The following is a 21,201-nucleotide window of genomic DNA, read 5'->3' as shown; positions in this document are numbered from 1 at the left end:
TACTCAAAGAATAGTTATTAAATTTAGCATACTAACATTTGTTGTTATTACCTATTGGTCTACCAAATTTCATAAAAAACCTTTAAACAAAAAGGGCAAATTCCGTCCGCTGGGTTAGAGTATACATATAACACTCTCAACTATATAAAGAATATATATTCCTAATCTAGACTTGACTTTTACAATTATTTTTAAACGAAATCCTTTTCAACTCGTTTATACGATGTGTGGATTGAAGAGAAAAAAGGCACCCTTTTTTAAACCTGTAACCAGAGATTTAGATTACATAGTTTCTAATTCCCCAGGAAGCTTATTTGCATTTAGATAACAAGCTACGAAATTATCTATTTCTACTTTTGCTACTTTCTTTTTTATAACACACACAGTGAAAGTTTGCATGATGCATCAGAGCCAGACATTGTAATCATTCTTGATTCATTCAATCGAATCCATCTGGCATTCCTTAGTAATGAGTGAGTGGGTTAGCGAATGGGTTGTGGGTGTTTTTCTTAGTGTAGACAGGTAGGTGACCAATGGCCAGTCATTTGAGGTAGTTAATTGAAAGATAAAAATTGTGCAAACGCATTTACTTGGTATAGTTGTATAAATGCCAAGACATCGACTATGACGATGATAATCACTTTTTTCTTTTTAAGCGGCCATAACCATTGGGCATTAGATTAAAAAAAAAACACACACACACATACAATAATTAGGCTCGAGACGCCACCAAGGAGCACAGTCCCATCGATAATATTTATAGATTTCGTTTGAATTCGCCAAAGTCCATAAAATTGGTTCTTTTTTTCTATCAATGGAGTTTTTACAACCAATCCAAAAGCGCCATCCAGTCCGATCCGGTTAATCGACAGCATAAAAATGGTTTTATTATCTCAATGATTGGGACAAAATATCCAAAGAGTTTTGCACCGATAAATCTTGTGATATATTAACTAGAAAAATAGAAAAAGCTATTCTAATATATTCTAAAATAATCCTTCTAATTACGATTTTTATACCATACACCCATAGGGTGAAATGGTATATTAAAGTCGCCAAAATGTATGTAACAGGCAGAAGGAAGCATCTCTGACCCCACAAATCAAAAACCGAGTCGATCTAGCCATGTCCGTCTGTCCGTCCGTCCGTCCGTCCGTCCGTATGAACACCTAGATCTCGGAGACTATAAGAGCTAGAGCCACCAAATTTGGTATGCAGTCTCGTGTAGTATGTACGCTTATCGAGTTTGTTTCAAATTTTTGCCACGCCCCCTTCCGCCCCCAGAATTTACATAAAACTGTTTTTCTTAAAAAGTATAGCAGATAGAAACATCAAATTTGGTTTATATACTCGTTTAGTTAGCGCGCAGAAAATAATTGTTCCAACTATTTGCCACGCCCCCTTCCGCCCCCGGAATTTACATAAAACTGTTTTTCTTAAAAAGTATAGCAGGTAGAAACATCAAATTTGGTTTATATACTCGTTAAGTTAGCGCGCAGAAAATAATTGTTCCAACTTTTTGCCACGCCCCCTTCCGCCCCCGGAATTTACATAACTCTGATTTTCTTAAAAACTATGTAAGCTACCGACATTAAATTTGGTATGTAAGTTAGCCTAATAGACGCGCAGATATTGACTATTTAAAAATTTTGCCACGCCCATTTCCGCCCCCGAAAATTAAACAAAACTGATTTTCTCGAAAACTAACAAAGCTAAACTCACCAAATTTAGTATGTATATTGGCTTAGTATGCGCGCAGAATACATATATTTTAATATGTTGCCACGCCCACTTCCGCCTCGATAATTTAGAAAAAACCGATTAGCTCTTGCAATTTTTTGACCATCGCGATCAAATTTGGCAGACTAATAAATCTTATCTATTTCTATCAAACTACCAAATTTGATTGAAATCGGACTAGAAACATACAAAATATACGTATGAACGTATTTTGCTATGCGATCCATAAGGGCAGAATTGGCCGTTGGCTAGTGGCGGCGCTAGAGTGCTCGTGTGTTTGTAGAGTAAAAGATAGCAAATGGTATGAGGCATGTTAAAACAATTTAGTAGACATACATTTGGTTTTCGAAATTCTAAATATTTGTTTCACCTGGTGTATGGTATACCCAAGTCGGCGAGACGACTTACTTACTTCATTCTAGTTGTAATTAACTAAGAAAAAATTTTGGAAAAAGGTATCACTTGTTTAAGATAATGTTTTAAGTCCTGAACTTAAGTGTTTTTTGACGCCAATCTTAAAAAACAAAAGAAAATAAATAAAAAACAAGAAGAAAAACAATAGAAATATTTTGTCCGTCTATATTATAATCCTTTGTTTGTTGTTGAATAACAATTTGAAAACTATTCAATTAATTTTTGAGGAGTCATTCTTGAATACCCATAATCATTTTTAATTTTGAATTATGAAATTACATTGGACTTTTCTTTTCAAATCCAGAGGGTCGGGGCTAACTTCGACCGCATCGAAGTTTGTATACCCTTGCAAGTTTTTTTGTTACAAAGAGAAGCCTACAATATTAGACTGAATCAATGCGGTGCTTGTGGCTAGCCATTTTATCGTATATTTTATGAGACCTATTTATATAGCTATATTATTATAGGTATCCAAATTTTGATCGAATTTGGCACAGTCATTAATAGGTATATTAAACTGAAAAATATTAATTTTTATGACCATCTCGTCAAAAGTAACGAAGCTATTGATAAAAGTCACTGTTTTTGGCTGATCGCTTCTATGGGAGCTATATGGTTTAATCAAGTTTGAATTACTTTTTTTTCAATATAAATATTGCATCACAAATACTCCAAAACATCAAAAATGGGTAAAACATGTCCCAAGCAAGAATATTCACTTAAAACAAATTGTATACTTTCAATAGTTTTTATTTATTTAATTAATTATATTGTATATATATATATTTTCATATATATTTATATATATATATATATATATATATTTATTTGCATTTATACTTAACTAATAACTAGAATTTGTAAATTATTTTTAATTTTTGCTTTTATTTTTTATTGAATGCGTCTATAAATTAAATCTTATTGTTGTATTTTCTAAAATAAGATAAACGAAAAAGGAAAAAAAACAAACTATGAATTAGGTATGTATGTATGTATGTGAACTAATTCAATCTACTTCATGTTGCTGTTACATATGTATTTGTATATATATGTGTGTGTGTATGTGTGTGTATGTAAATGTGTTAATGATACATTTATGCAATAGAATAGACGCCAATTCAAAGTTAATCAAAGAATTGGTTAACCGCTTTTTTGTTCATCATCATCAAATTGTACAAGTGACAAATTTTATACATTGAATTTTTTTTTTTCAAAGAAAACACTTAAAACAAAAACTCTGATTTCTAATTATAGATAATAATAAACATAATAATAAAAGTAATAATATATATTTTCTCCTTACAGACGAAACAAAATACATATTTACCAAAACTAAACTGGACAGTAGCCGCTCTATCAATTCGTTGTCTCTTTTCTTTACAAGTGTGGGTTTTTTACTATATGAATGATTAGTAAATGATAAGTAAGGTATTTAAATTCTACAACATTCTTACGAATAAGGGAAAAATAAACACCCACATTCACACGCACATACACACACACACAAAGTCTTTAAGTCTACATCAACACATTATTCATCAACAACAGCATTGTCATCGTTATTATCAGCATCTACTACTACATCATCATCATCATCATATACATCATAGTCAAAATTATAAGTAAATTTAACTAAATAATTAACATAATTAGCCTTGACAATTTGAGGACTTGTCTTCTGCAGCATCAAGCACAATAAAGCAGATACTATGAATTAAAGGAATCTTCAGAGGAAAACAATTTATGTATGTCTATATATGTAAATGAAAATCGCACTCAATCACCCACAAATGGACACAACTACAAAACAAAACAAAAAGAAATTAAAAAGGGGGGAAAACAATGAAAAATGCATTGACAATTTTAGCTTTTTCTTAATTTTTCGATAGTTTAGTTTCTTTTCTCTCTTCATTTCGTTTTTGTTTCTTACAAAGAAAGGCAGCAGTTGTTTTGTTTTGTTTTTTTTCTTTTTCAATTTAGTTAGTTAATTAGTTAGCTAGTTAGTTAGGTTAGTGGGTTGTTTGGATTCGGTTTATAGGCTGCGGCATTGCAATTGTGTTGTGTGTTGAGTATATACATATTGAGGATACGGATTTGGATTCTGGGCGGGGTTTAAGGGGTGGCTATAACAATGAATGGCACACTTGCATTTGTATATATGTATATTTAAATACTTCAATATTCAATATATATTCGGATTTCTTTTTCATTTCGTTTGGTAGCATCGTCGAAACTAATCAACAACACACATATTAAATATTTCTATATCAAAAATGGTAAAAATTTAATAAAAATTTCATTTGTCGTTCGATATTACGATTCAAAAATCGAATTCAAATCCGTTGTAACTATAGATTTGATAAACTTTTAGCTGTTTCTGTTGTTGGTATGTTTTTTAGTTTTTTGTTTTTATGGAAGTACTTTCTGTATGTAGCAGGTTCGTCTTTTCTTTAAGGGTTTTATTATCATTATTATTATTAATATTATTATTAATATTATTATTAATATTATTATTATTATTACAACTATAATTAATACACATTCTCAATATATATGCTTGTACTTTTCATGGGTTTTTGAGTAGAAGTAGTAGTAGTAGTAGTTTATAATGAATTAGTAGTAAACTTTTTAAAATTAGACAAACACAAAAAAAAAATACGACGATGCAAAAGATCTTATCAATATATATCTCAAATGAAAGCGGCAAAAGGATGAAGAAAGGTAAAGGAAGATCCTAAATAGTATGTACATAAAAATATATGAAATATCTTGCTCTCTTAAATTCCTTGCGCGGATCCTTTTCTTACTATTCATACTTTGCATTTATAAATATATATATATCTATATATATATATATTTGTTTTTTGATGTATTTGATGAACGAACGCTTTAGATATTTTTGCTATTTATATTGATTTTGTTTTTCGTTAACTTGTTATAAAAACTATTTACACTAAGTATTTCTACTTATCAACTGAGTATGGTAATATCTTTTTGTTTTCTCAAGCGATTCGCAATTGCTGACGACGAATAGTATATTGGTGAAAATTTGTGTCTTTGTTTGCCATCAGTTGCCTATCCTTTCTTTCTGCAAATCTCATGTACATTAGATCTCATCTTTCAACGTTCAAGAATTGACAAACAATCTTTCTATCTAAGGGTAAAAGTGACTGTTGTTGTGGTGGTGAGTTTGTGTGTATGTGTGAGAGTAGTGTGCGAATTTGTGTGTATGTAGTAGGTGACTGTTAATTGTGGGTGTGTGTGTGTGAGTGTGTGACTTTGATTAGGTTAATGAGAGAAGAGACTCTACTCTTCGGTTTGAAGGCTCAGTCCTCATTCTACATTTGCTTTTTTAAGTTTGCCGCATTATTTTGCATTTACGAATTTGTTGCATCCGGTCAAGCACGTTTTGTAGTGACTGTTGCTGCTGCTGCCGCCTTTTGGTGCCGCCGCTTGTTGCTGCAACTGCTGCTGCCGCTGCTGCTAATGCTGCTGCTGTTCAGGCTTAAAATAAAATTTCTTCTTGGTTGATTGTTTTCTTTTGTTTTTCACTAGTTTTGTTGCTGTTGTTCATGAAGGCTGGTTTTTCGATGTGATTAGTCACGCATCTCGACCCATTTTGCGAGGTTTCTACCGACAAGTTCCTTATTGATAAAAATTACATTCTACAACGAAAACAATAAACATTATAAGTAAATTATATAATATAAGAGATGATGCCCCCTAAAAATTTGTTGTTATTAAACATAAATCAATGAATACTTTTTGAAATGTGATTATAGTATAATTAATATATACATCTTTCACCCCTTTGCAATTATTAATATTAGAAACTGTCGAAACGCAGATAAATATACATTATATTCATCCACAATCGAAATATATTTAATTTTTTACATGATTTGTAAACACGACTGAGTCATAAAATATTCACATTATAGCTGTTGTCCTAATAAACTGTTACACAATCAAATTTGCTAATAGTAATTTAAGTTTAATTTAAAACTTATCCCTCATTATACTACTACTCATCACGTTTTTGCTATCTCACTCTGTTTTATAATATAGTCCGGTTGCATTTGCCATCTCTGTCTAGTTGACGATTGCTTCAAACCCATCCATATACTTACATTTGGACCTAGAGAAGCGAATAGATAAATTTCTGGTACATTATGGCTATTGTAGCCGGCTACTTGTGCTTGCAAGACAATGCCTTTGGTAAGTTTATTGAGAATTTCAGCCGCTTCGACAGACCAAGTCTTATCTGTAATGGCAGAAATTGTTTTAGATATGCATGTTTCACAGTTTGCGTATTTATTATAAGTATAAACTTACCTATTGGCTCAATATTGGACAATATGCATTCTGTTGCCTGGAAAGGTACCGACATAAAGTCCGTGCGTATTTGGCGCAGCAAGCCAAAGTTAACATTCATATAGCCACCGAAATCTAAAAATTTCACCAGGCAACGTTCACTGTCCTCGGGATCGGTGTCAACAATTTGCACACGATACCAAATCTCATTGATGGGCATCACGCAAACGGCACTGATCTCAATGCTGGGCAAAAGTGGAGCATCCATGGTGGTGTAGCTGTCATAAAGGCCCTTCTGTAGCATGGGCAGCGATGGATGCGAGGGGTGCAATGGATGTTGGACAAACACATGTGAACCGGATAGTACAGCGCTGACCACAACATCATTGTTAATACCCTCGATCAGTTTGAGCTGCGACAAAATATGAGAGAGAAGCAATGCATTTTTAAATAGTTCAAAATCTAAATACAGTGTATCAGTAAAGCATATAGACACATACACCAGCATAAGCACACACACACCAGACATAGAAATCAAACTTTCTACAATAGAGATATCAGGGAATTCCAAGGAACTGCTTTGGTGTGTTTTTATTTATCGTTACTAGTTATATCGATCCACCTAAATCTATCATCTTGGTGGCGATTTGTGAGTGGATGCTGTGTATCTATACATTTTGGATAAACTGTATTGTGCTTAGTTAAGTCGGGACACAGGACTCACTTGCAGATTGTAGAGGCTTTCTGTCGATAAAGGAACTATAGTTTGCGGCAGGGCAAAGTGAATGCGTTGCATTGTGAAATTTGGATAACGTTTCGATGGTAAACGCTGGCGTATCATTGAGAGAGCCGCATCTATCTCGCTTTCAGTGCCCTCAATAGTGCAAATCCGCACCTTGCCCGAATATGGATTCTTGCCAAGCGACACACTGGCCAGAGTTTTGGTTTTGATTTGATTAATAAAGGCTCGCTTGCGGCCATATAGCTGGCCAATCAGACTAATCGGAAATAGAAATTCATATTTGGTCTTGATGCGTGTAGCCTCCGAACGTGGCAGGCTGGAGCCTTTGCCGGAATCACCGGACTGAATGCTGCAAATGCTCAACGATGGACTAGCTGCATCCACTTGACGTTTGGGTTGCTGCTGTTGTTGTTGCTGCTGGACGTCTGTGACCACAGTTTGTTGCTCTTGTTGCTGCTGCTGATTAAGTATAACCTCCTCCTCCACTTCTTTGCCAGGGCAGTTATTGTTTTGCTCGCTTGGCTGTTGCTGCTGCTTTTCACCCACGTCAAGGAATGAATTCTCTGGCGATATTTTGGGTGTACGTGTTGCCTTGATTACCACCGGCTCCACAGTTTTAATGCTACCATTAATATTTGATTTACGATTATAGAACGAAACGCGTGTCACCGAATCGGGTAAATCCCGTGGCGATGACAAATTCTCAAAATCTTCATCAATGGAGCAAAGGGTCTTATGTTCGGCATCTTGAATTTTTGACTTAAGTATTTCCGTATCAATAATTTGCTGCTGTTGTTGCTGATGCAACTGTTGTTGCTTTGTGCCAGGTGAGCAGCTGCGTCCATTGCTTTGAATTTTAATTGGAGCCGATTTGCCATATAACATGGCAGTAGGACTACTTTCCTTCTCATCATTGCCATTGACCAAGGTGCCATTAATGTTCATCGATTTACTTGATGCTGCCGACGATTGCGGTAATTTGCCATTTGCCACACCATTTACTTTGCGTACTGTGACCGATGTCTCAATAACTGATGCATCCTTGGATTTAGATGATGTGGGGTCATCATCCGGTTTATCTAAACGATTTTTATTTCTACGCCGGAACCAAAAGACTCCGAGTATAAATGCTACACCGGGTAGTGATAAATAGAGTAGAGGACGACCGGATACCATTTTCGCTGAATATTGAAGAATCTGCAATGACAAATCAGAGAAAATGTGGTGTGAGAAAGAGCCAATCTTTTTGTTGTAATTGTGTTGTTTACCTATTTTTATTCTTTGCTTAAATTAAAACTAGATTTTTAGATATTAATTTACTAGCTAAAATATTCATACACACATGACAGTTAAAACAAATCATTTAGAGTAAAGCATGAATAAGTCTTCCTTCATTTTCCAGTAATTAATTAGATCTAATTAAAGGAAGATATGTATATACATACATATATAAAGACAGGGGATAATGAGATTGATTTAGATAATCTACACATTTGTATGTTTGTTTGTATATATTTTTCTGCACTAAATGCTTTTCGTTTTTGTTTTGACCATCACGAGATCAAATTGTAAATGTGTTCGTGTGTGTGTGAACTTTTGCGTATTTATAGCAACAAAAAAATTAAATATATATATACAAATATAGACGGCGACGCGCCATGCGCTCAGAGCAAATAAGGTGCAAAGTAGCAGCGCGCTAGGCGCAATTTGAATGCCACGCGGAAGAATCACAAACACATACACAGCAGACAGAAGGAGAGAGAGAGAGTGGGGGAGACATCGAGTAAGTGAAAGAGAGAGAGGAAAGCCAAGAGAGAGTCGGTTGGTCGTGATCAAGAGAACGTAAACGTAAATGCGAGCACTTTTCCGGCCAAAAAAGAACGAACGAAATACAAATACCGTTGTGTCGTTACGTTTTTAACGGCGAAATGTGTTATGAAATCATTACAAAACCAAAACCAAAAGAAAAGGCCACAACCTATAAAAGTATTCTTCACAGACTCTATTCCTCTACAAATAACTATCTCCCCTCTTCAATTCTATTGAGGCTACCATTTCTCGCAGAGACTGCCACGCAACAAATATCAAGGGGAGTTAGTTGGGTTTGCTGCTTGCTTATTATGTGGGGGGTGTTATGAAGGGTTAGCATTTCTTCACCATACACACATATGTGCATATGTATATGTATGTAGAAATGTTTATATTCATTTCAACGTTTGATTTTATTTCACCTTTCACAAAATCTTCAAATATACACAACAACAACCAAAAATTTCTTTGTGTGTTGTTTGGGGAAATTTCCAAAACTCGATCAATGGAGGTGAAGGTGGAGAAGCACCACCAGCAGCAGATATTTACAACAACACCAGCAATCGAATCGTTGTGTCGATAGTGCGTATAAGTTTGTTGTGTAGTTGTGTGAGTGTGTGTGTGTGCGTGTGTATCTCATTCGTTAGAAGACAACAAGTTTCGCTTAATCGAATCGTCGTTGAGATTTCTTATTTTATTCGTTTTGAATTATTCAAAAAAATCCAAATTATTTCCAGTAACAAAAAAAAATTATTCGTTGGTTTCGATTTGGTGTGAGTGTGTATGTGTGTCTACTTGTGTGGTGTATGGATTAATTAGTTGCCGGCAAAACTTGGAGCGTATCAATCGATCGATTGATCGTTTCTTTTTAGTCTTTTTTTTATGTATTGCCGCGTTCGATATACAAGGAGGAACTACTCTCTAAACAGTTCAATCTGCTGCACTCGCATTCCACAGATACAAAACGACGACAACAACGATGGCAAGACCACGACGAGTGACGACGACGACAAAGATAACGATGGCAATGTTAGAGACGACGACATCGTTAGTTCTTTTCTTCTTTTGACGACCAACCAATCAACCACCTATCCACCCACCTATCAAAGAGACACGAATATGCGTGCATTAAAGGGTAAAGCACCTTTTCATAGGCGATCTCTCTCTCTCTCTTCCATGTGACAATTAGTCAGGATGAGAAAGCCCTGAGAGAACCTAAACGTGAGATGAATTAAGACAAAGAAAGAGCATACTTCTTGCTTAATCAAGTACTAATCAGTAGTCTCAGGGCAAAAGTTTACTGTTACATATAAAATAAATGCTAAACGGCAGAAGGGCAAATGAGAGAGCGTAATAAAATATATACATATATGTACATATATATACATATATATGTATATATATAAAAAAAAAAAACAAAAAATGTTTACATATGTATGTCTGAAGTCTGTATGTGCGTGCATGTGTTTGTGTGAACCAAACATGTTTGGCGCTTTTTGACTTTGAACTTGCCAAGTAGTTGGTTTTGTTTTTGTTGTTGGTATTCTTGTAACCGAGGACAGCCTAAATGTGTACGTTATTTCGTATTTCCATAACGAAGATAACAGAAACAAATTAAATACAACCTAAATTTCATAGAATTGTTGCGACGACGACGATGATAATACACTTTTAAATTGAAGAATAAATCCATGCGATGATCAGCAGATCAGACGAATATTTATGCACACCCTTTAAAGTTTGCTTTTATGTATTAGAATTAGAAAAATCAACGATTGACAAAATCCCTTTTCGTGCGCATTTTACATTTTGTTTTAGAGTAGAATAGAGTAGAGTAGAGAAGCTCGGGATAGAGATAGAGAGAAGGTGCTATTAATACAGATAGACAATCTGACTGACTTGCACACATACATAGACATACATCACATAAGCAGGGCATCAAAACAATAACCAGGTGCAACATTGCCAGGCAAATTCGTTGTCGCGCTATAATCTTGGCAACGTGGTTTCCTCGATCATATGGCTTGACCAAAATATGCGCAAAGGGTTGGGGGGAGAGGGAAATAGAAAGCAAGAGTGCGAAATAGAGAGAGAGGGAGAGAGGAAAAGAGACTGTTGCTCGACATCCGAAAGGGGTTGTATAATCGTGAGACGTACGGTATATATATACTTATATATATATATGTAAATACATATAATAAATGGGAGTGGCAGTTTTCTAAGCGGCTCCCACAAACAAAAAAGTGCGTAAAATATTTAATTCATTTGTACATATTTAATCATAAGCATACAACATATGTATGTACATATATGTACATATTCATATTTTTCGTATATGTATGCATGACTCACACAGACAGACACACACACACTGGCAAATTGTGTAATCGCCAAAAGGCCAAAATAAAGACTGAATAGCCAGCCGCCCGCCTTGCCACCGCACTCCAATCATCAGTCGCCCAACATTCTTTACTTTCTCTCTCTCTCTCTCCCTTTTTCTCTCTCATATGGCAAGGACCGCAAAAGTTCGCCGGCCAACAACAACCTCAACAACAACAAATCGTCAAACTACTCCTTTTACTTGGTTTCTCTCACATATGTAGAGACACTTACACTTGGCACTTATACATTTTCTTAATAAATTAATACGTATTTCTTGTTTCGTGGAAGTGTAGGAGAGTCAATCGCAACATGACACCATTTTTGTTTCATTCTTCTTCGTTTCTTTTGTCTTAGGTTATGTTCCGCGTGGTCATTTGCTCTTACCTCTTGTAACCCACTGCGTTGAATTGATATTGATTTGAATTGCTTTTAATTTTTGATATTAATTCTTATTGCTTTGTCTTGTTTTTTACAAGGTAAGTTTGTTTAATTTGATTTGTTTAACTTTTGTTTTAGTTTGTTTTGTTCAACAATTTTCACGAATTTCCACAGCACAACACGTGTCGTCGCCACCTTTTTGATATCATAACATGGCCGGCGTGTGACAGAGTTACCAACTGTGGTGAAAAACCAAAACTAAATTGGGCAATAATTGTTGTGGCGATTACAGCTGAGTAGAGTGTAAAATGGCTATAACTCTTTGCATGTATTTCGTGTGTCACAATTGCTTGCTTTCTACATTTGTTTATTAATGTTTCTCAAATGTTTGCACAAAATCACTGAAATCGCATCTGAACATTCCCGTAATCGAAATGCGACCCTAGCTTTGAAAAAGGTGGCAACGCTATGTAAATGCCGGGAACCTGCAAATTGTGACTTTCCCAACGACAAGCATACATTTGTGTGAACCTGTTACTTTTTATAATATTAACAAATTAAAGGTAAATTTTATCCAAATTGAAAAGAAATACGAAATTACAAAGTACATTTGACATGATGACAAAAAATATCTACACGAACTGTGACAACTATCTACATTAATTAAGTGTGACCATATATCTGGTATTAATTTTTGACATCGTTTTCAGTGGCTGCCACCACTATTTCCTTTTCCGTTTCTTTCTTTTTCTGCCTGCAAACAGACCAGAAGGTGTGCTTGTAATTTTGTGGTGAAAAATAACAATTTTTTGTGCAAACAAACTAAACAGAACTGGTGTTAATTTACGTCTTGTTGTTCAATCTTTCAGATGGCTGTCCGCTACGAGCTTGCATTGGGTCTCAACCGAGGCCACAAGACCACCAAAGTCAAGAATGTGAAATACACCGGAGACAAAAAAGTCAAAGGTCTGCGTGGATCTCGTTTGAAGAACGTAAGTGTGCTGCCAATACATGTCTCAAACGTTTAAACTACATAAATCTATTATCTAAAAATTTGTAGATTCAAACCCGCCACACTAAATTCATGCGCGATTTGGTCCGTGAGGTTGTCGGCCATGCCCCATACGAGAAGCGCACCATGGAATTGTTGAAGGTGTCCAAGGATAAGCGCGCCCTCAAGTTCCTGAAGCGTCGCTTGGGCACACACATCCGTGCCAAGAGGAAGCGTGAGGAACTGTCCAACATTCTCACCCAGCTCAGGAAGGCTCAGACCCACGCCAAGTAAATAACACATCCAGCAACAACAAATCCGCGCAGCGAACTGTCGTGAATTGTGTATTTTTTTGTCGTGTGAATCTAAGCATTCTGAGGAATCTTAAGGGAAAACAAAATGAAAAATTATTAAAAACAAAAAACACTAAAAAAAAAACTAAAATGAAATCGTGTGTTAATGTTATTCTGTTTGTTTGGTGTTTGGAGATAGTAGAATCAATTCAGCATATAAATATTAGTGAAATTCTATTATTATCCCTTTCCTAAGACTAATGCCGACTCTAATTATGTTGCTAACTGCAAATTTAATAGGGATACCTCCATAATTAAAAAAAAGGTCCACAATTTTAATGTAAAAATCTAATTCCAAAGCACAAACTTCTCAAGAACTCTCTGATTCGTTTCTGCAGCAATTCTATAAACATTGATTTTAATAAGCTTGAATCTAATTCAACTTGACTTTAACATGCCTTGGATCATGACGAGGTAGTAGCTCCATTATGATCACCTGGAATTGATCATGTAAAAGTAAAACGAGTTGTACTTTTCGGGTTGAGATATATGTACGTATTGATAATTTATTTCGTGATGTATTTGGATTATTTTTGGGGACAAAAAAATACTGGTGTCTTAGGTCTACTTAGTTGTCTACTCACTAACACATACACAAATGAAAAGTGGTTGTCCGGTTATATGAGCGGGCCAGGACAGACAGGAGGATCACCAATAAAGGCAAATGCAAATTCTTATATTAAAATAAAGCTAGATATAGCATACATAGATGCCAGGGGAGAATGGGCGGTGGGGATGGCTAAATATATGTTTAATCTAGGATACCAATAAAACTGATGCCCTTTAAGTAAGTTATTAAATGTTTAAAATTGACGAAAAAACTTTTGTGCTTAAAATTACATTATAAAAATAATGAACCCGCCGCATGAACGTATGGCACTTGCAAATTAATATCTATGTAAATGTTTAGATTAAGTAACTATTTTAAGAGTACACAATAGAGAATGAGAGGGACAGAGCGACAAAGATAGAGAGGAGCAGAAGGGATGCAAATGGAAACCTAATTCTAGAGATTAGGAACAGCCTTTATCTTAGCAAATGATGAGAGTTTGTTTTTTTAGTGCGATAAATTATTCTACTCCTCCTTCAAGCGTTCTCATTCCTTCACTCTAAATCGGCTTAGAGAGTGGGCAGCGAGATGATAACCTCACCAATGAATTCAGCCTCATTTGGGTCACTCGACACAATGATTCGTTCATATTCGGCATTTATTGGATTAACAATTTCATAGCAGCTTCCAGTCGTTTTGGGCTTATCATCCTCATCTTCGTCCTCCCTGGCCTCCGATTGCATTGAAAGTATCTGCTGTGTAACCTCAAGACTCTCTATTCGAGTGGTCTCCAAACGATAGAAGCCATTCTCATCCACATTATAGGTGAAGCGCTTATGTCCCGATGGCAAACGGAAGCCATGCTTCTTGATCAGATGTACGGATAGCGATTTTCCAGACTTGAAATAACGCTCACAGCAATGGCAAGCATAAAATATTGGATTGTTGCCATGAACCTCTAAAAAATGCTAAGAAAACACATTTGCGTTAAATATGATACAATGACATGATGTTTGGTCTCTTTTTTCAAAGATATATATTTACTCTACGCATCCCTGTGTGAGTTCGCACCGAGTACTGACATCCCGGCTGATCGCACTGCTGCTTCTTACAGTGTACAATCTGCTTATGCTTGACCAGATCCGATTCGCGGACACATCGAGTATCGCATTCGCTACATTTGAATGGCTTATCCTTTAGATGGCGATAACGGATGTGGGTGGTAAGGGAACCAGCCGTGCTGCATGTCATATCGCACATGGTGCACTTAAAGCAATTCACATGACGGACAGCATGACTGCGTAGCAACTTCTCCGTTGCAAAGAATTTGAAACACTGTGCGCATTGATATTTATGGGCTGCAAGCAATATATACATATAGTGATTGAATGGGTTACATCAGAGTAAATCATAGACAATTGAGAACTCATTTCAGTGGCACTCTTACTATTATTATCCGGCTGGCGACGCAAATGATCAAAAAGTGTGGTCTTGGTGCGGAATAGCTCACCGCAATGATGACAGGCCACCTGCTTCTTGTTTGAGTGGGTACTAATGTGCTCAATGAGCCGATATTTGTTCTCCAGTTGCTTGTTACAGAGCTGCCAATTGCATTGGATTTTGGGACGCTCATCGTCCGGGGACTTTTGTATCTCATACTCGAACGAGGCGTGTTGCACAATATGATCCTGGAACTCTACAATGGAGACGAATTGCCTCTGGCAGTCTGTCCAGCCGCATAAAAAATTTTGCATTAGATCCGGCAGCTTGTTACCCAAACGTCCGGGGGCACAGCATGCGGGTATCTCTGGGTGAAGATCACACTCCAGTTTGCCCTGGATAAGCAAATGGCTGTAGTAGCCATGGTAGTATGCATGCCTCTCGAACTCCTCCAGATTTGTTGTTCGGAAATCGCACTCCGACCATGAGCAAATGTAGTTGCCGCCATCGCCATTTGCAGTCAAATTGATCAAATGATTGGTTATATGACTATTAAGATCCCATTCACCGCGGCAGATCGTTAGGCAGCCGTCCCAGCCGCAGGGCAGCTCAATTTCAACGGTTTTCTTTCGCTTTCCCGGTGGCATCGTACTCTGTCTGTACATATCAAACAGGTACAAACTATTCAGAAACTGATTTTATTTATAATCTTTAGGTTTACTAGTTAGTGGGTCAGCAAACTTAAAGAGAGTATGAGAGAGAAAAAAATTATAGATTTATTCCACTGCCGGACAAGGGCCACACTAGAATTTTTCAAGAGAAACAGCCTATTCCCACATGACACTAAACGATTTCTTACCGATACTTTTCATATATAATATTCCTATTATTTTGGCCATTTGCGAGCACTAAGAGTTGTTGTAATTAATTTTGTCAAGCAGTAATAGCCACAACCAAAATTTATTATTTATTCTGTGACTAATGAATTTTGCGATATTGGTTGGTAGATGGCGCTAGTGAATTATAGTATTGCTCCGATAATGTTGATAACGATATCTTTTGCTCCGATAATGCCGATAACGATAATGTCTGCTCCGATAATGTCGATAACGAGAATATTTCTCTGATAATTATCGTAATTGACTATCGAACTTAGCAAAAAAAAAAATAAAGTGTTTGTTGTAAACAAAAAGAGCGCGGATTTGTGCTAAAATGCACATCAAGCAGGTGGCTAACATATTTTCCCCACTACCTTAACTTTAGTTAATCGAAAATAATCTCTATTTGCTATATATAGATTATAATCCAAGGGTTCAAGAGTTACAAGGATCAGACAGTGGTGGAACCATTCGACAAGCGTCACAATGTCGTGGTGGGACGCAATGGCTCGGGAAAGAGCAATTTCTTTTATGGTAAACCAGAAGCAGGAACAGTAGTATATCGGATTTTGTTACTTTTGTTTCGTTTTTCCAGCTATTCAATTTGTTTTAAGCGATGAATTCACCCATTTACGTCCAGAGCAGCGGCAGGCATTGCTGCATGAGGGCACGGGAGCTCGGGTAATTTCAGCTTATGTGGAAATTATATTTGATAACTCCGATAATCGTGTGCCGGTAAGTAAATTGAATTTCGCCAATAGATGTTGGATTTTGTTCCCTATATATTCCGTCACGTTACATATTCTCCGACAGATCGATAAAGAGGAGATCTTCCTGCGGCGTGTCATTGGCGCCAAAAAGGATCAGTATTTCTTAAACAAAAAGGTTGTACCCCGCAATGAGGTGGTTAATTTATTGGAATCGGCTGGCTTCTCCAGTTCCAATCCATATTATATTGTGAAACAGGGTAAAATCAATCAAATGGCTACTGCGGCGGATTCCTATCGCTTGAAATTATTACGAGAAGTGGCCGGAACTCGTGTATACGATGAAAGGAAAGAGGAATCTTTGAATTTGCTGCGCGAAACCGATGGCAAGGTGGAGAAAATTTGTGAATATCTCAAGACGATTGAGGATCGGCTACAGACCCTCGAAGAGGAGAAGGAGGAGCTCAAAGAGTACCAAAAATGGGATAAGAAACGACGAACCTTGGAATATATACGCTATGAAACAGAATTAAAGGACACACGCAAGGCTCTGGATGAATTGCTATTGCAACGTAAATCATCATCGGACAAGAAGAAAATCTATAATATAGAAATCCAAAAGGCCCAGGAGAAAATCAAAGATGTGCAAAAGAACCTTAAAGAGGCCAAAAAGAAAGTTGTTGGCACAAAAGAAGAGCGTTCCGTTCTGATGACCGAACAGCAACAGTTGCTAAGAGAGAAAACCAAATTGGATCTGACTATTGTCGATCTCAACGATGAGGTCCAGGGCGATAATAAATCCAAGGAGCGAGCCGATCAGGAGCTTAAGAATCTAAAAGTGACCATTGCCGAAAGGGAAAAGGAACTGGATGATGTCAAACCTGAATATGAGGCGATGAAACGCAAAGAGGACGATTGTTCGCGTGAATTGCAACTTAAGGAGCAGAAGCGCAAGGAGCTCTATGCTAAGCAAGGACGTGGTTCGCAGTTCTCCTCACGCGAAGATCGCGATAAATGGATTCATAATGAGTTGAAGTCGATCAGTAAACAAGTTAAGGATAAAATTAATCATCACTCCAAGCTGGTGGAGGATTTGAAAAAGGATGCCACCTCCGAGGAGGAGTTGGGTCAAAAAATTGAGGAGCATTCCTCGGAGCTGGAGCAGCAGCGACTACAAATCGATGAGCATAACAAGAAATATTATGAGCTAAAGAAAACCAAGGATCACCATCAGTCCATGCGAAACGAACTGTGGCGCAAGGAGACACAAATGACCCAGCAATTGCAGACGCAGAAGGAAGAGCTCTCCAGGGCAGATCAGGCATTGCGCAGCATGGCTGGCAAACCCATTCTGAATGGCTGCGATTCGGTGAGAAAAGTCTTGGATAGCTTTGTGGAGCGCGGCGGACAATCGGCGGAGATTGCACGTGCCTATTATGGGCCCGTGATTGAGAATTTCAGTTGCGACAAGACCATTTATACGGCTGTGGAAGTCACAGCGGCTAATCGTCTATTCCATCACATTGTCGAGTCCGAATATGAGGGAACCCAAATTCTGAAGGAGATGAACAAACTGAAGCTGCCCGGCGAGGTGACCTTTATGCCCCTCAATCGTTTGCAGGTCAAGATACACGATTATCCAGATGATCCCGATTCCATACCCATGATATCCAAACTTAAGTACGACGAACAGCACGACAAGGCGTTGAGATATATATTTGGCAAGACATTGATATGCCGTAATCTGGAGCGTGCCACCGAATTGGCCAAATCCACTGGTCTGGATTGTGTCACCCTGGACGGAGATCAAGTATCGTCAAAGGGCTCTCTAACTGGTGGCTATTTCAATACATCCCGATCCCGGCTGGAGATGCAAAAGAAGCGCACCGAGTACACTCAACAAATCACCGAATTCGAAAAGAAGCTGAGCAAATTACGCAATGAGCTTAAATCCACAGAAAATAACATCAACTCGATTGTCTCCGAAATGCAAAAGACCGAAACGAAACAGGGCAAGTCGAAGGATGTCTTTGAGAAGGTTCAAGGTGAGATTCGTTTAATGAAAGAGGAACTAATGCGCATCGAGAAATATCGAGCGCCAAAAGAGCGCTCCCTGGCTCAGTGCAAAGCTTCACTGGAGGCCATGAATAGCACTAAAGCCAGCCTGGAGGCCGAACTCAAACAGGAATTGATGTCAACACTGTCAGTGCAGGATCAGCGTGAGATAGATCAACTCAATGATGACATCCGCCGGCTGAATCAGGAGAACAAGGAGGCCTTCACCAAGCGTATGCAGTTGGAAGTGCGTAAAAATAAGCTTGATAATCTGCTGATTAATAATCTGTTTCGGCGACGCGATGAACTTATCCAAGCCCTGCAGGAGATTTCTGTCGAGGATCGCAAACGCAAGCTGAATAACTGTAAAACGGAGCTTGTGAGTACTGAGAAACGGATCAAGAAGGTCAATAGCGATCTTGAGGAGATCGAGAAGCGTGTCACTGAGGCGGTGCAATCTCAAAAGGAACTGCAGCAGGAGCTTGAGCTCCATGTGCGCAAGGAGAAGGAAGCCGAGGAGAATATTAACAAGGACTCTAAGCAGCTAGAGAAGTGGACCACCAAGGAGAATATGCTCAATCAGAAAATCGATGAATGCACTGAGAAAATTGCTAGCCTGGGAGCCTTACCGCAAGTAGATCCGGCGTATCATCGCATTTCGCTTAAGCACATCTTTAAGGAACTGGAACAGGCCAATCAGCACTTGAAGAAGTTCAATCATGTCAACAAAAAGGCTTTGGATCAGTTTCTCAGTTTTTCCGAGCAAAAGGAAAAACTGTATCGCCGCAAAGAAGAGTTGGATATCGGCAATCAAAAGATTCTTTTACTCATACAGTCGCTAGAAATGCAAAAAGTTGAAGCGATACAGTTTACGTTCCGTCAGGTGGCCCAGAATTTCACCAAGGTCTTTAAGAAACTGGTGCCCATGGGCGCCGGTTCGCTTATTCTCAAGACCAAGGATAACGAAGGCGAGGAGGCCATGGAACAGGAGGTCGCCAATTCGGATGCCTTCACTGGTATCGGCATACGCGTCTCGTTTACTGGCATCGATGCCGAAATGCGAGAAATGAATCAACTATCCGGCGGTCAAAAATCTCTGGTAGCCCTGGCACTTATTTTTGCTATACAGAAATGTGATCCGGCTCCATTCTATCTATTCGATGAGATCGATCAGGTGAGATGACTATATACAAACCAAATGCAAATAAAACATTCTTACTACTATTTGTCTATGTATTTTCTATATAGGCTTTGGATGCCATGCATCGGAAGGCTGTAGCCGATATGATACACGAGCTAAGCGACACTGCACAATTCATCACTACCACTTTCAGGCCGGAGCTTTTGGAAAATGCCCACAAATTCTATGGCGTTCGTTTCCGTAACAAAGTTAGCCACATTGATTGTGTTACACGGGATCAGGCCAAGGACTTTGTCGAAGATGATAATACCCATGCTTAGATTACCAATCCTCATTATTATCAACATTAGTGGCTACACATGCACCTGCCCATTAGATTCGACTCCCCGCCAGATCCAGTCTCTTCGTAACCACCCCATCCCCCCTTCAAAACCTTAGGCTTTAGCGATGGACTAATATTTTTCGAGTAGAAGCTCCAATTATACTAACTTAAAGTTCTTAAGCGTCCATTTCATTCATAAGATGCTTTACCTCCCATTCTTAAGCATTTTTTCCTTCTTATTTTTTTTTTTTGCATAGCAGTAAGATTACTATATTCATATATATCTATAGAGATACATATATATGTTGTGTGTATTGTCTGGATTTCCTTAAACGAATGCTATTAATGCTTTTAAACTAAGAGTAACAGTTCGATCCGTTTTTATTTTCATCGATGCTAATCCCAGTAGGGTATTTTTTCGTTTTCCTTTCGATGGCAAGAATGTAAAAAAGAAAAAAAAAACAAAACATTTTACTGTTAGATTATCTGTTTAGCTTATAGATATGTCCTTCACTCTCTTAATATTTTGTGTATCGTAATTTATCAATTGAATCATCTCCCCTCCCCTTCCCCCCATAACAAATTCAATATGTCATAGAGAAATATATATAAATATTATTAAAATAGCATTAGGAAAAAGTTGTTAGTTTAAGAAAATTGTGTATTTCCCCCATATCAAACAATATTGTAATAAAATTTCAAATATTTTCGACTTCTTTTTAAAACTTGTAAAAGCGATATGGGTACTTGAATCCGATAAATCTTAATTTTAATTATTTGCTTAATGCTGAATTTTCCCACTTTTACGTTTTGTTCACTCTTTAGAAGTGTTCCTAGGTAAAACTAAGTATGATATTAGGGTATTCCAAAAATAAAACAAGTAACATAACTTTAAAACAAAGTTTAAAAAACGGAAAAACGTACTAAAAACTTATACCTATTTGCATTAAGGTTAAAACAGACCAGTATGAAATAAATCTTTTCC

At 37.3% G+C, this 21,201-nt stretch overlaps 4 protein-coding genes across 4 annotated transcripts; 2 read left to right on the top strand and 2 right to left on the bottom strand.

The window, feature by feature from the left end:
• Positions 1-4,598: 4,598 nt before the first annotated feature.
• Positions 4,599-12,174, bottom strand: LOC6648385 (A-kinase anchor protein 1, mitochondrial). Its single transcript, XM_002070817.4, has 5 exons — positions 11,786-12,174; positions 7,193-8,407; positions 6,490-6,880; positions 6,285-6,418; positions 4,599-5,819 (listed from the first exon to the last, which is right to left on the bottom strand). Exons 2-5 carry the CDS (start codon positions 8,384-8,386, stop codon positions 5,751-5,753), a joined length of 1,788 nt encoding a protein of 595 aa, XP_002070853.1. The 5' UTR covers positions 8,387-8,407; positions 11,786-12,174; the 3' UTR covers positions 4,599-5,750.
• A 310-nt stretch (positions 12,175-12,484) lies between these two features.
• LOC6648384 (60S ribosomal protein L36) lies at positions 12,485-13,214 on the top strand. Its single transcript, XM_002070816.4, has 3 exons — positions 12,485-12,551; positions 12,649-12,771; positions 12,840-13,214. The coding sequence occupies exons 2-3, from the start codon at positions 12,649-12,651 to the stop codon at positions 13,062-13,064; spliced, it is 348 nt and encodes a 115-aa protein (XP_002070852.1). The 5' UTR covers positions 12,485-12,551; the 3' UTR covers positions 13,065-13,214.
• Positions 13,215-13,595: 381 nt separating this feature from the next.
• Positions 13,596-15,853, bottom strand: LOC6648383 (histone H4 transcription factor). The gene is made up of 3 exons (XM_002070815.4): positions 15,121-15,853; positions 14,718-15,031; positions 13,596-14,641 (listed from the first exon to the last, which is right to left on the bottom strand). Exons 1-3 carry the CDS (start codon positions 15,776-15,778, stop codon positions 14,243-14,245), a joined length of 1,371 nt encoding a protein of 456 aa, XP_002070851.2. The 5' UTR covers positions 15,779-15,853; the 3' UTR covers positions 13,596-14,242.
• A 400-nt stretch (positions 15,854-16,253) lies between these two features.
• On the top strand, positions 16,254-20,934 carry LOC6648382 (structural maintenance of chromosomes protein 3). Its single transcript, XM_002070814.4, has 5 exons — positions 16,254-16,340; positions 16,411-16,525; positions 16,587-16,726; positions 16,805-19,927; positions 20,002-20,934. Exons 1-5 carry the CDS (start codon positions 16,326-16,328, stop codon positions 20,212-20,214), a joined length of 3,606 nt encoding a protein of 1,201 aa, XP_002070850.1. The 5' UTR covers positions 16,254-16,325; the 3' UTR covers positions 20,215-20,934.
• Positions 20,935-21,201: the final 267 nt, after the last annotated feature.

Source organism: Drosophila willistoni, unplaced genomic scaffold (genome assembly GCF_018902025.1).
Source record: "Drosophila willistoni isolate 14030-0811.24 unplaced genomic scaffold, UCI_dwil_1.1 Seg143.1, whole genome shotgun sequence".
Lineage (NCBI taxonomy): Eukaryota > Metazoa > Arthropoda > Insecta > Diptera > Drosophilidae > Drosophila > Drosophila willistoni.
This window is presented reverse-complemented; position numbering and strand designations above follow the sequence as displayed.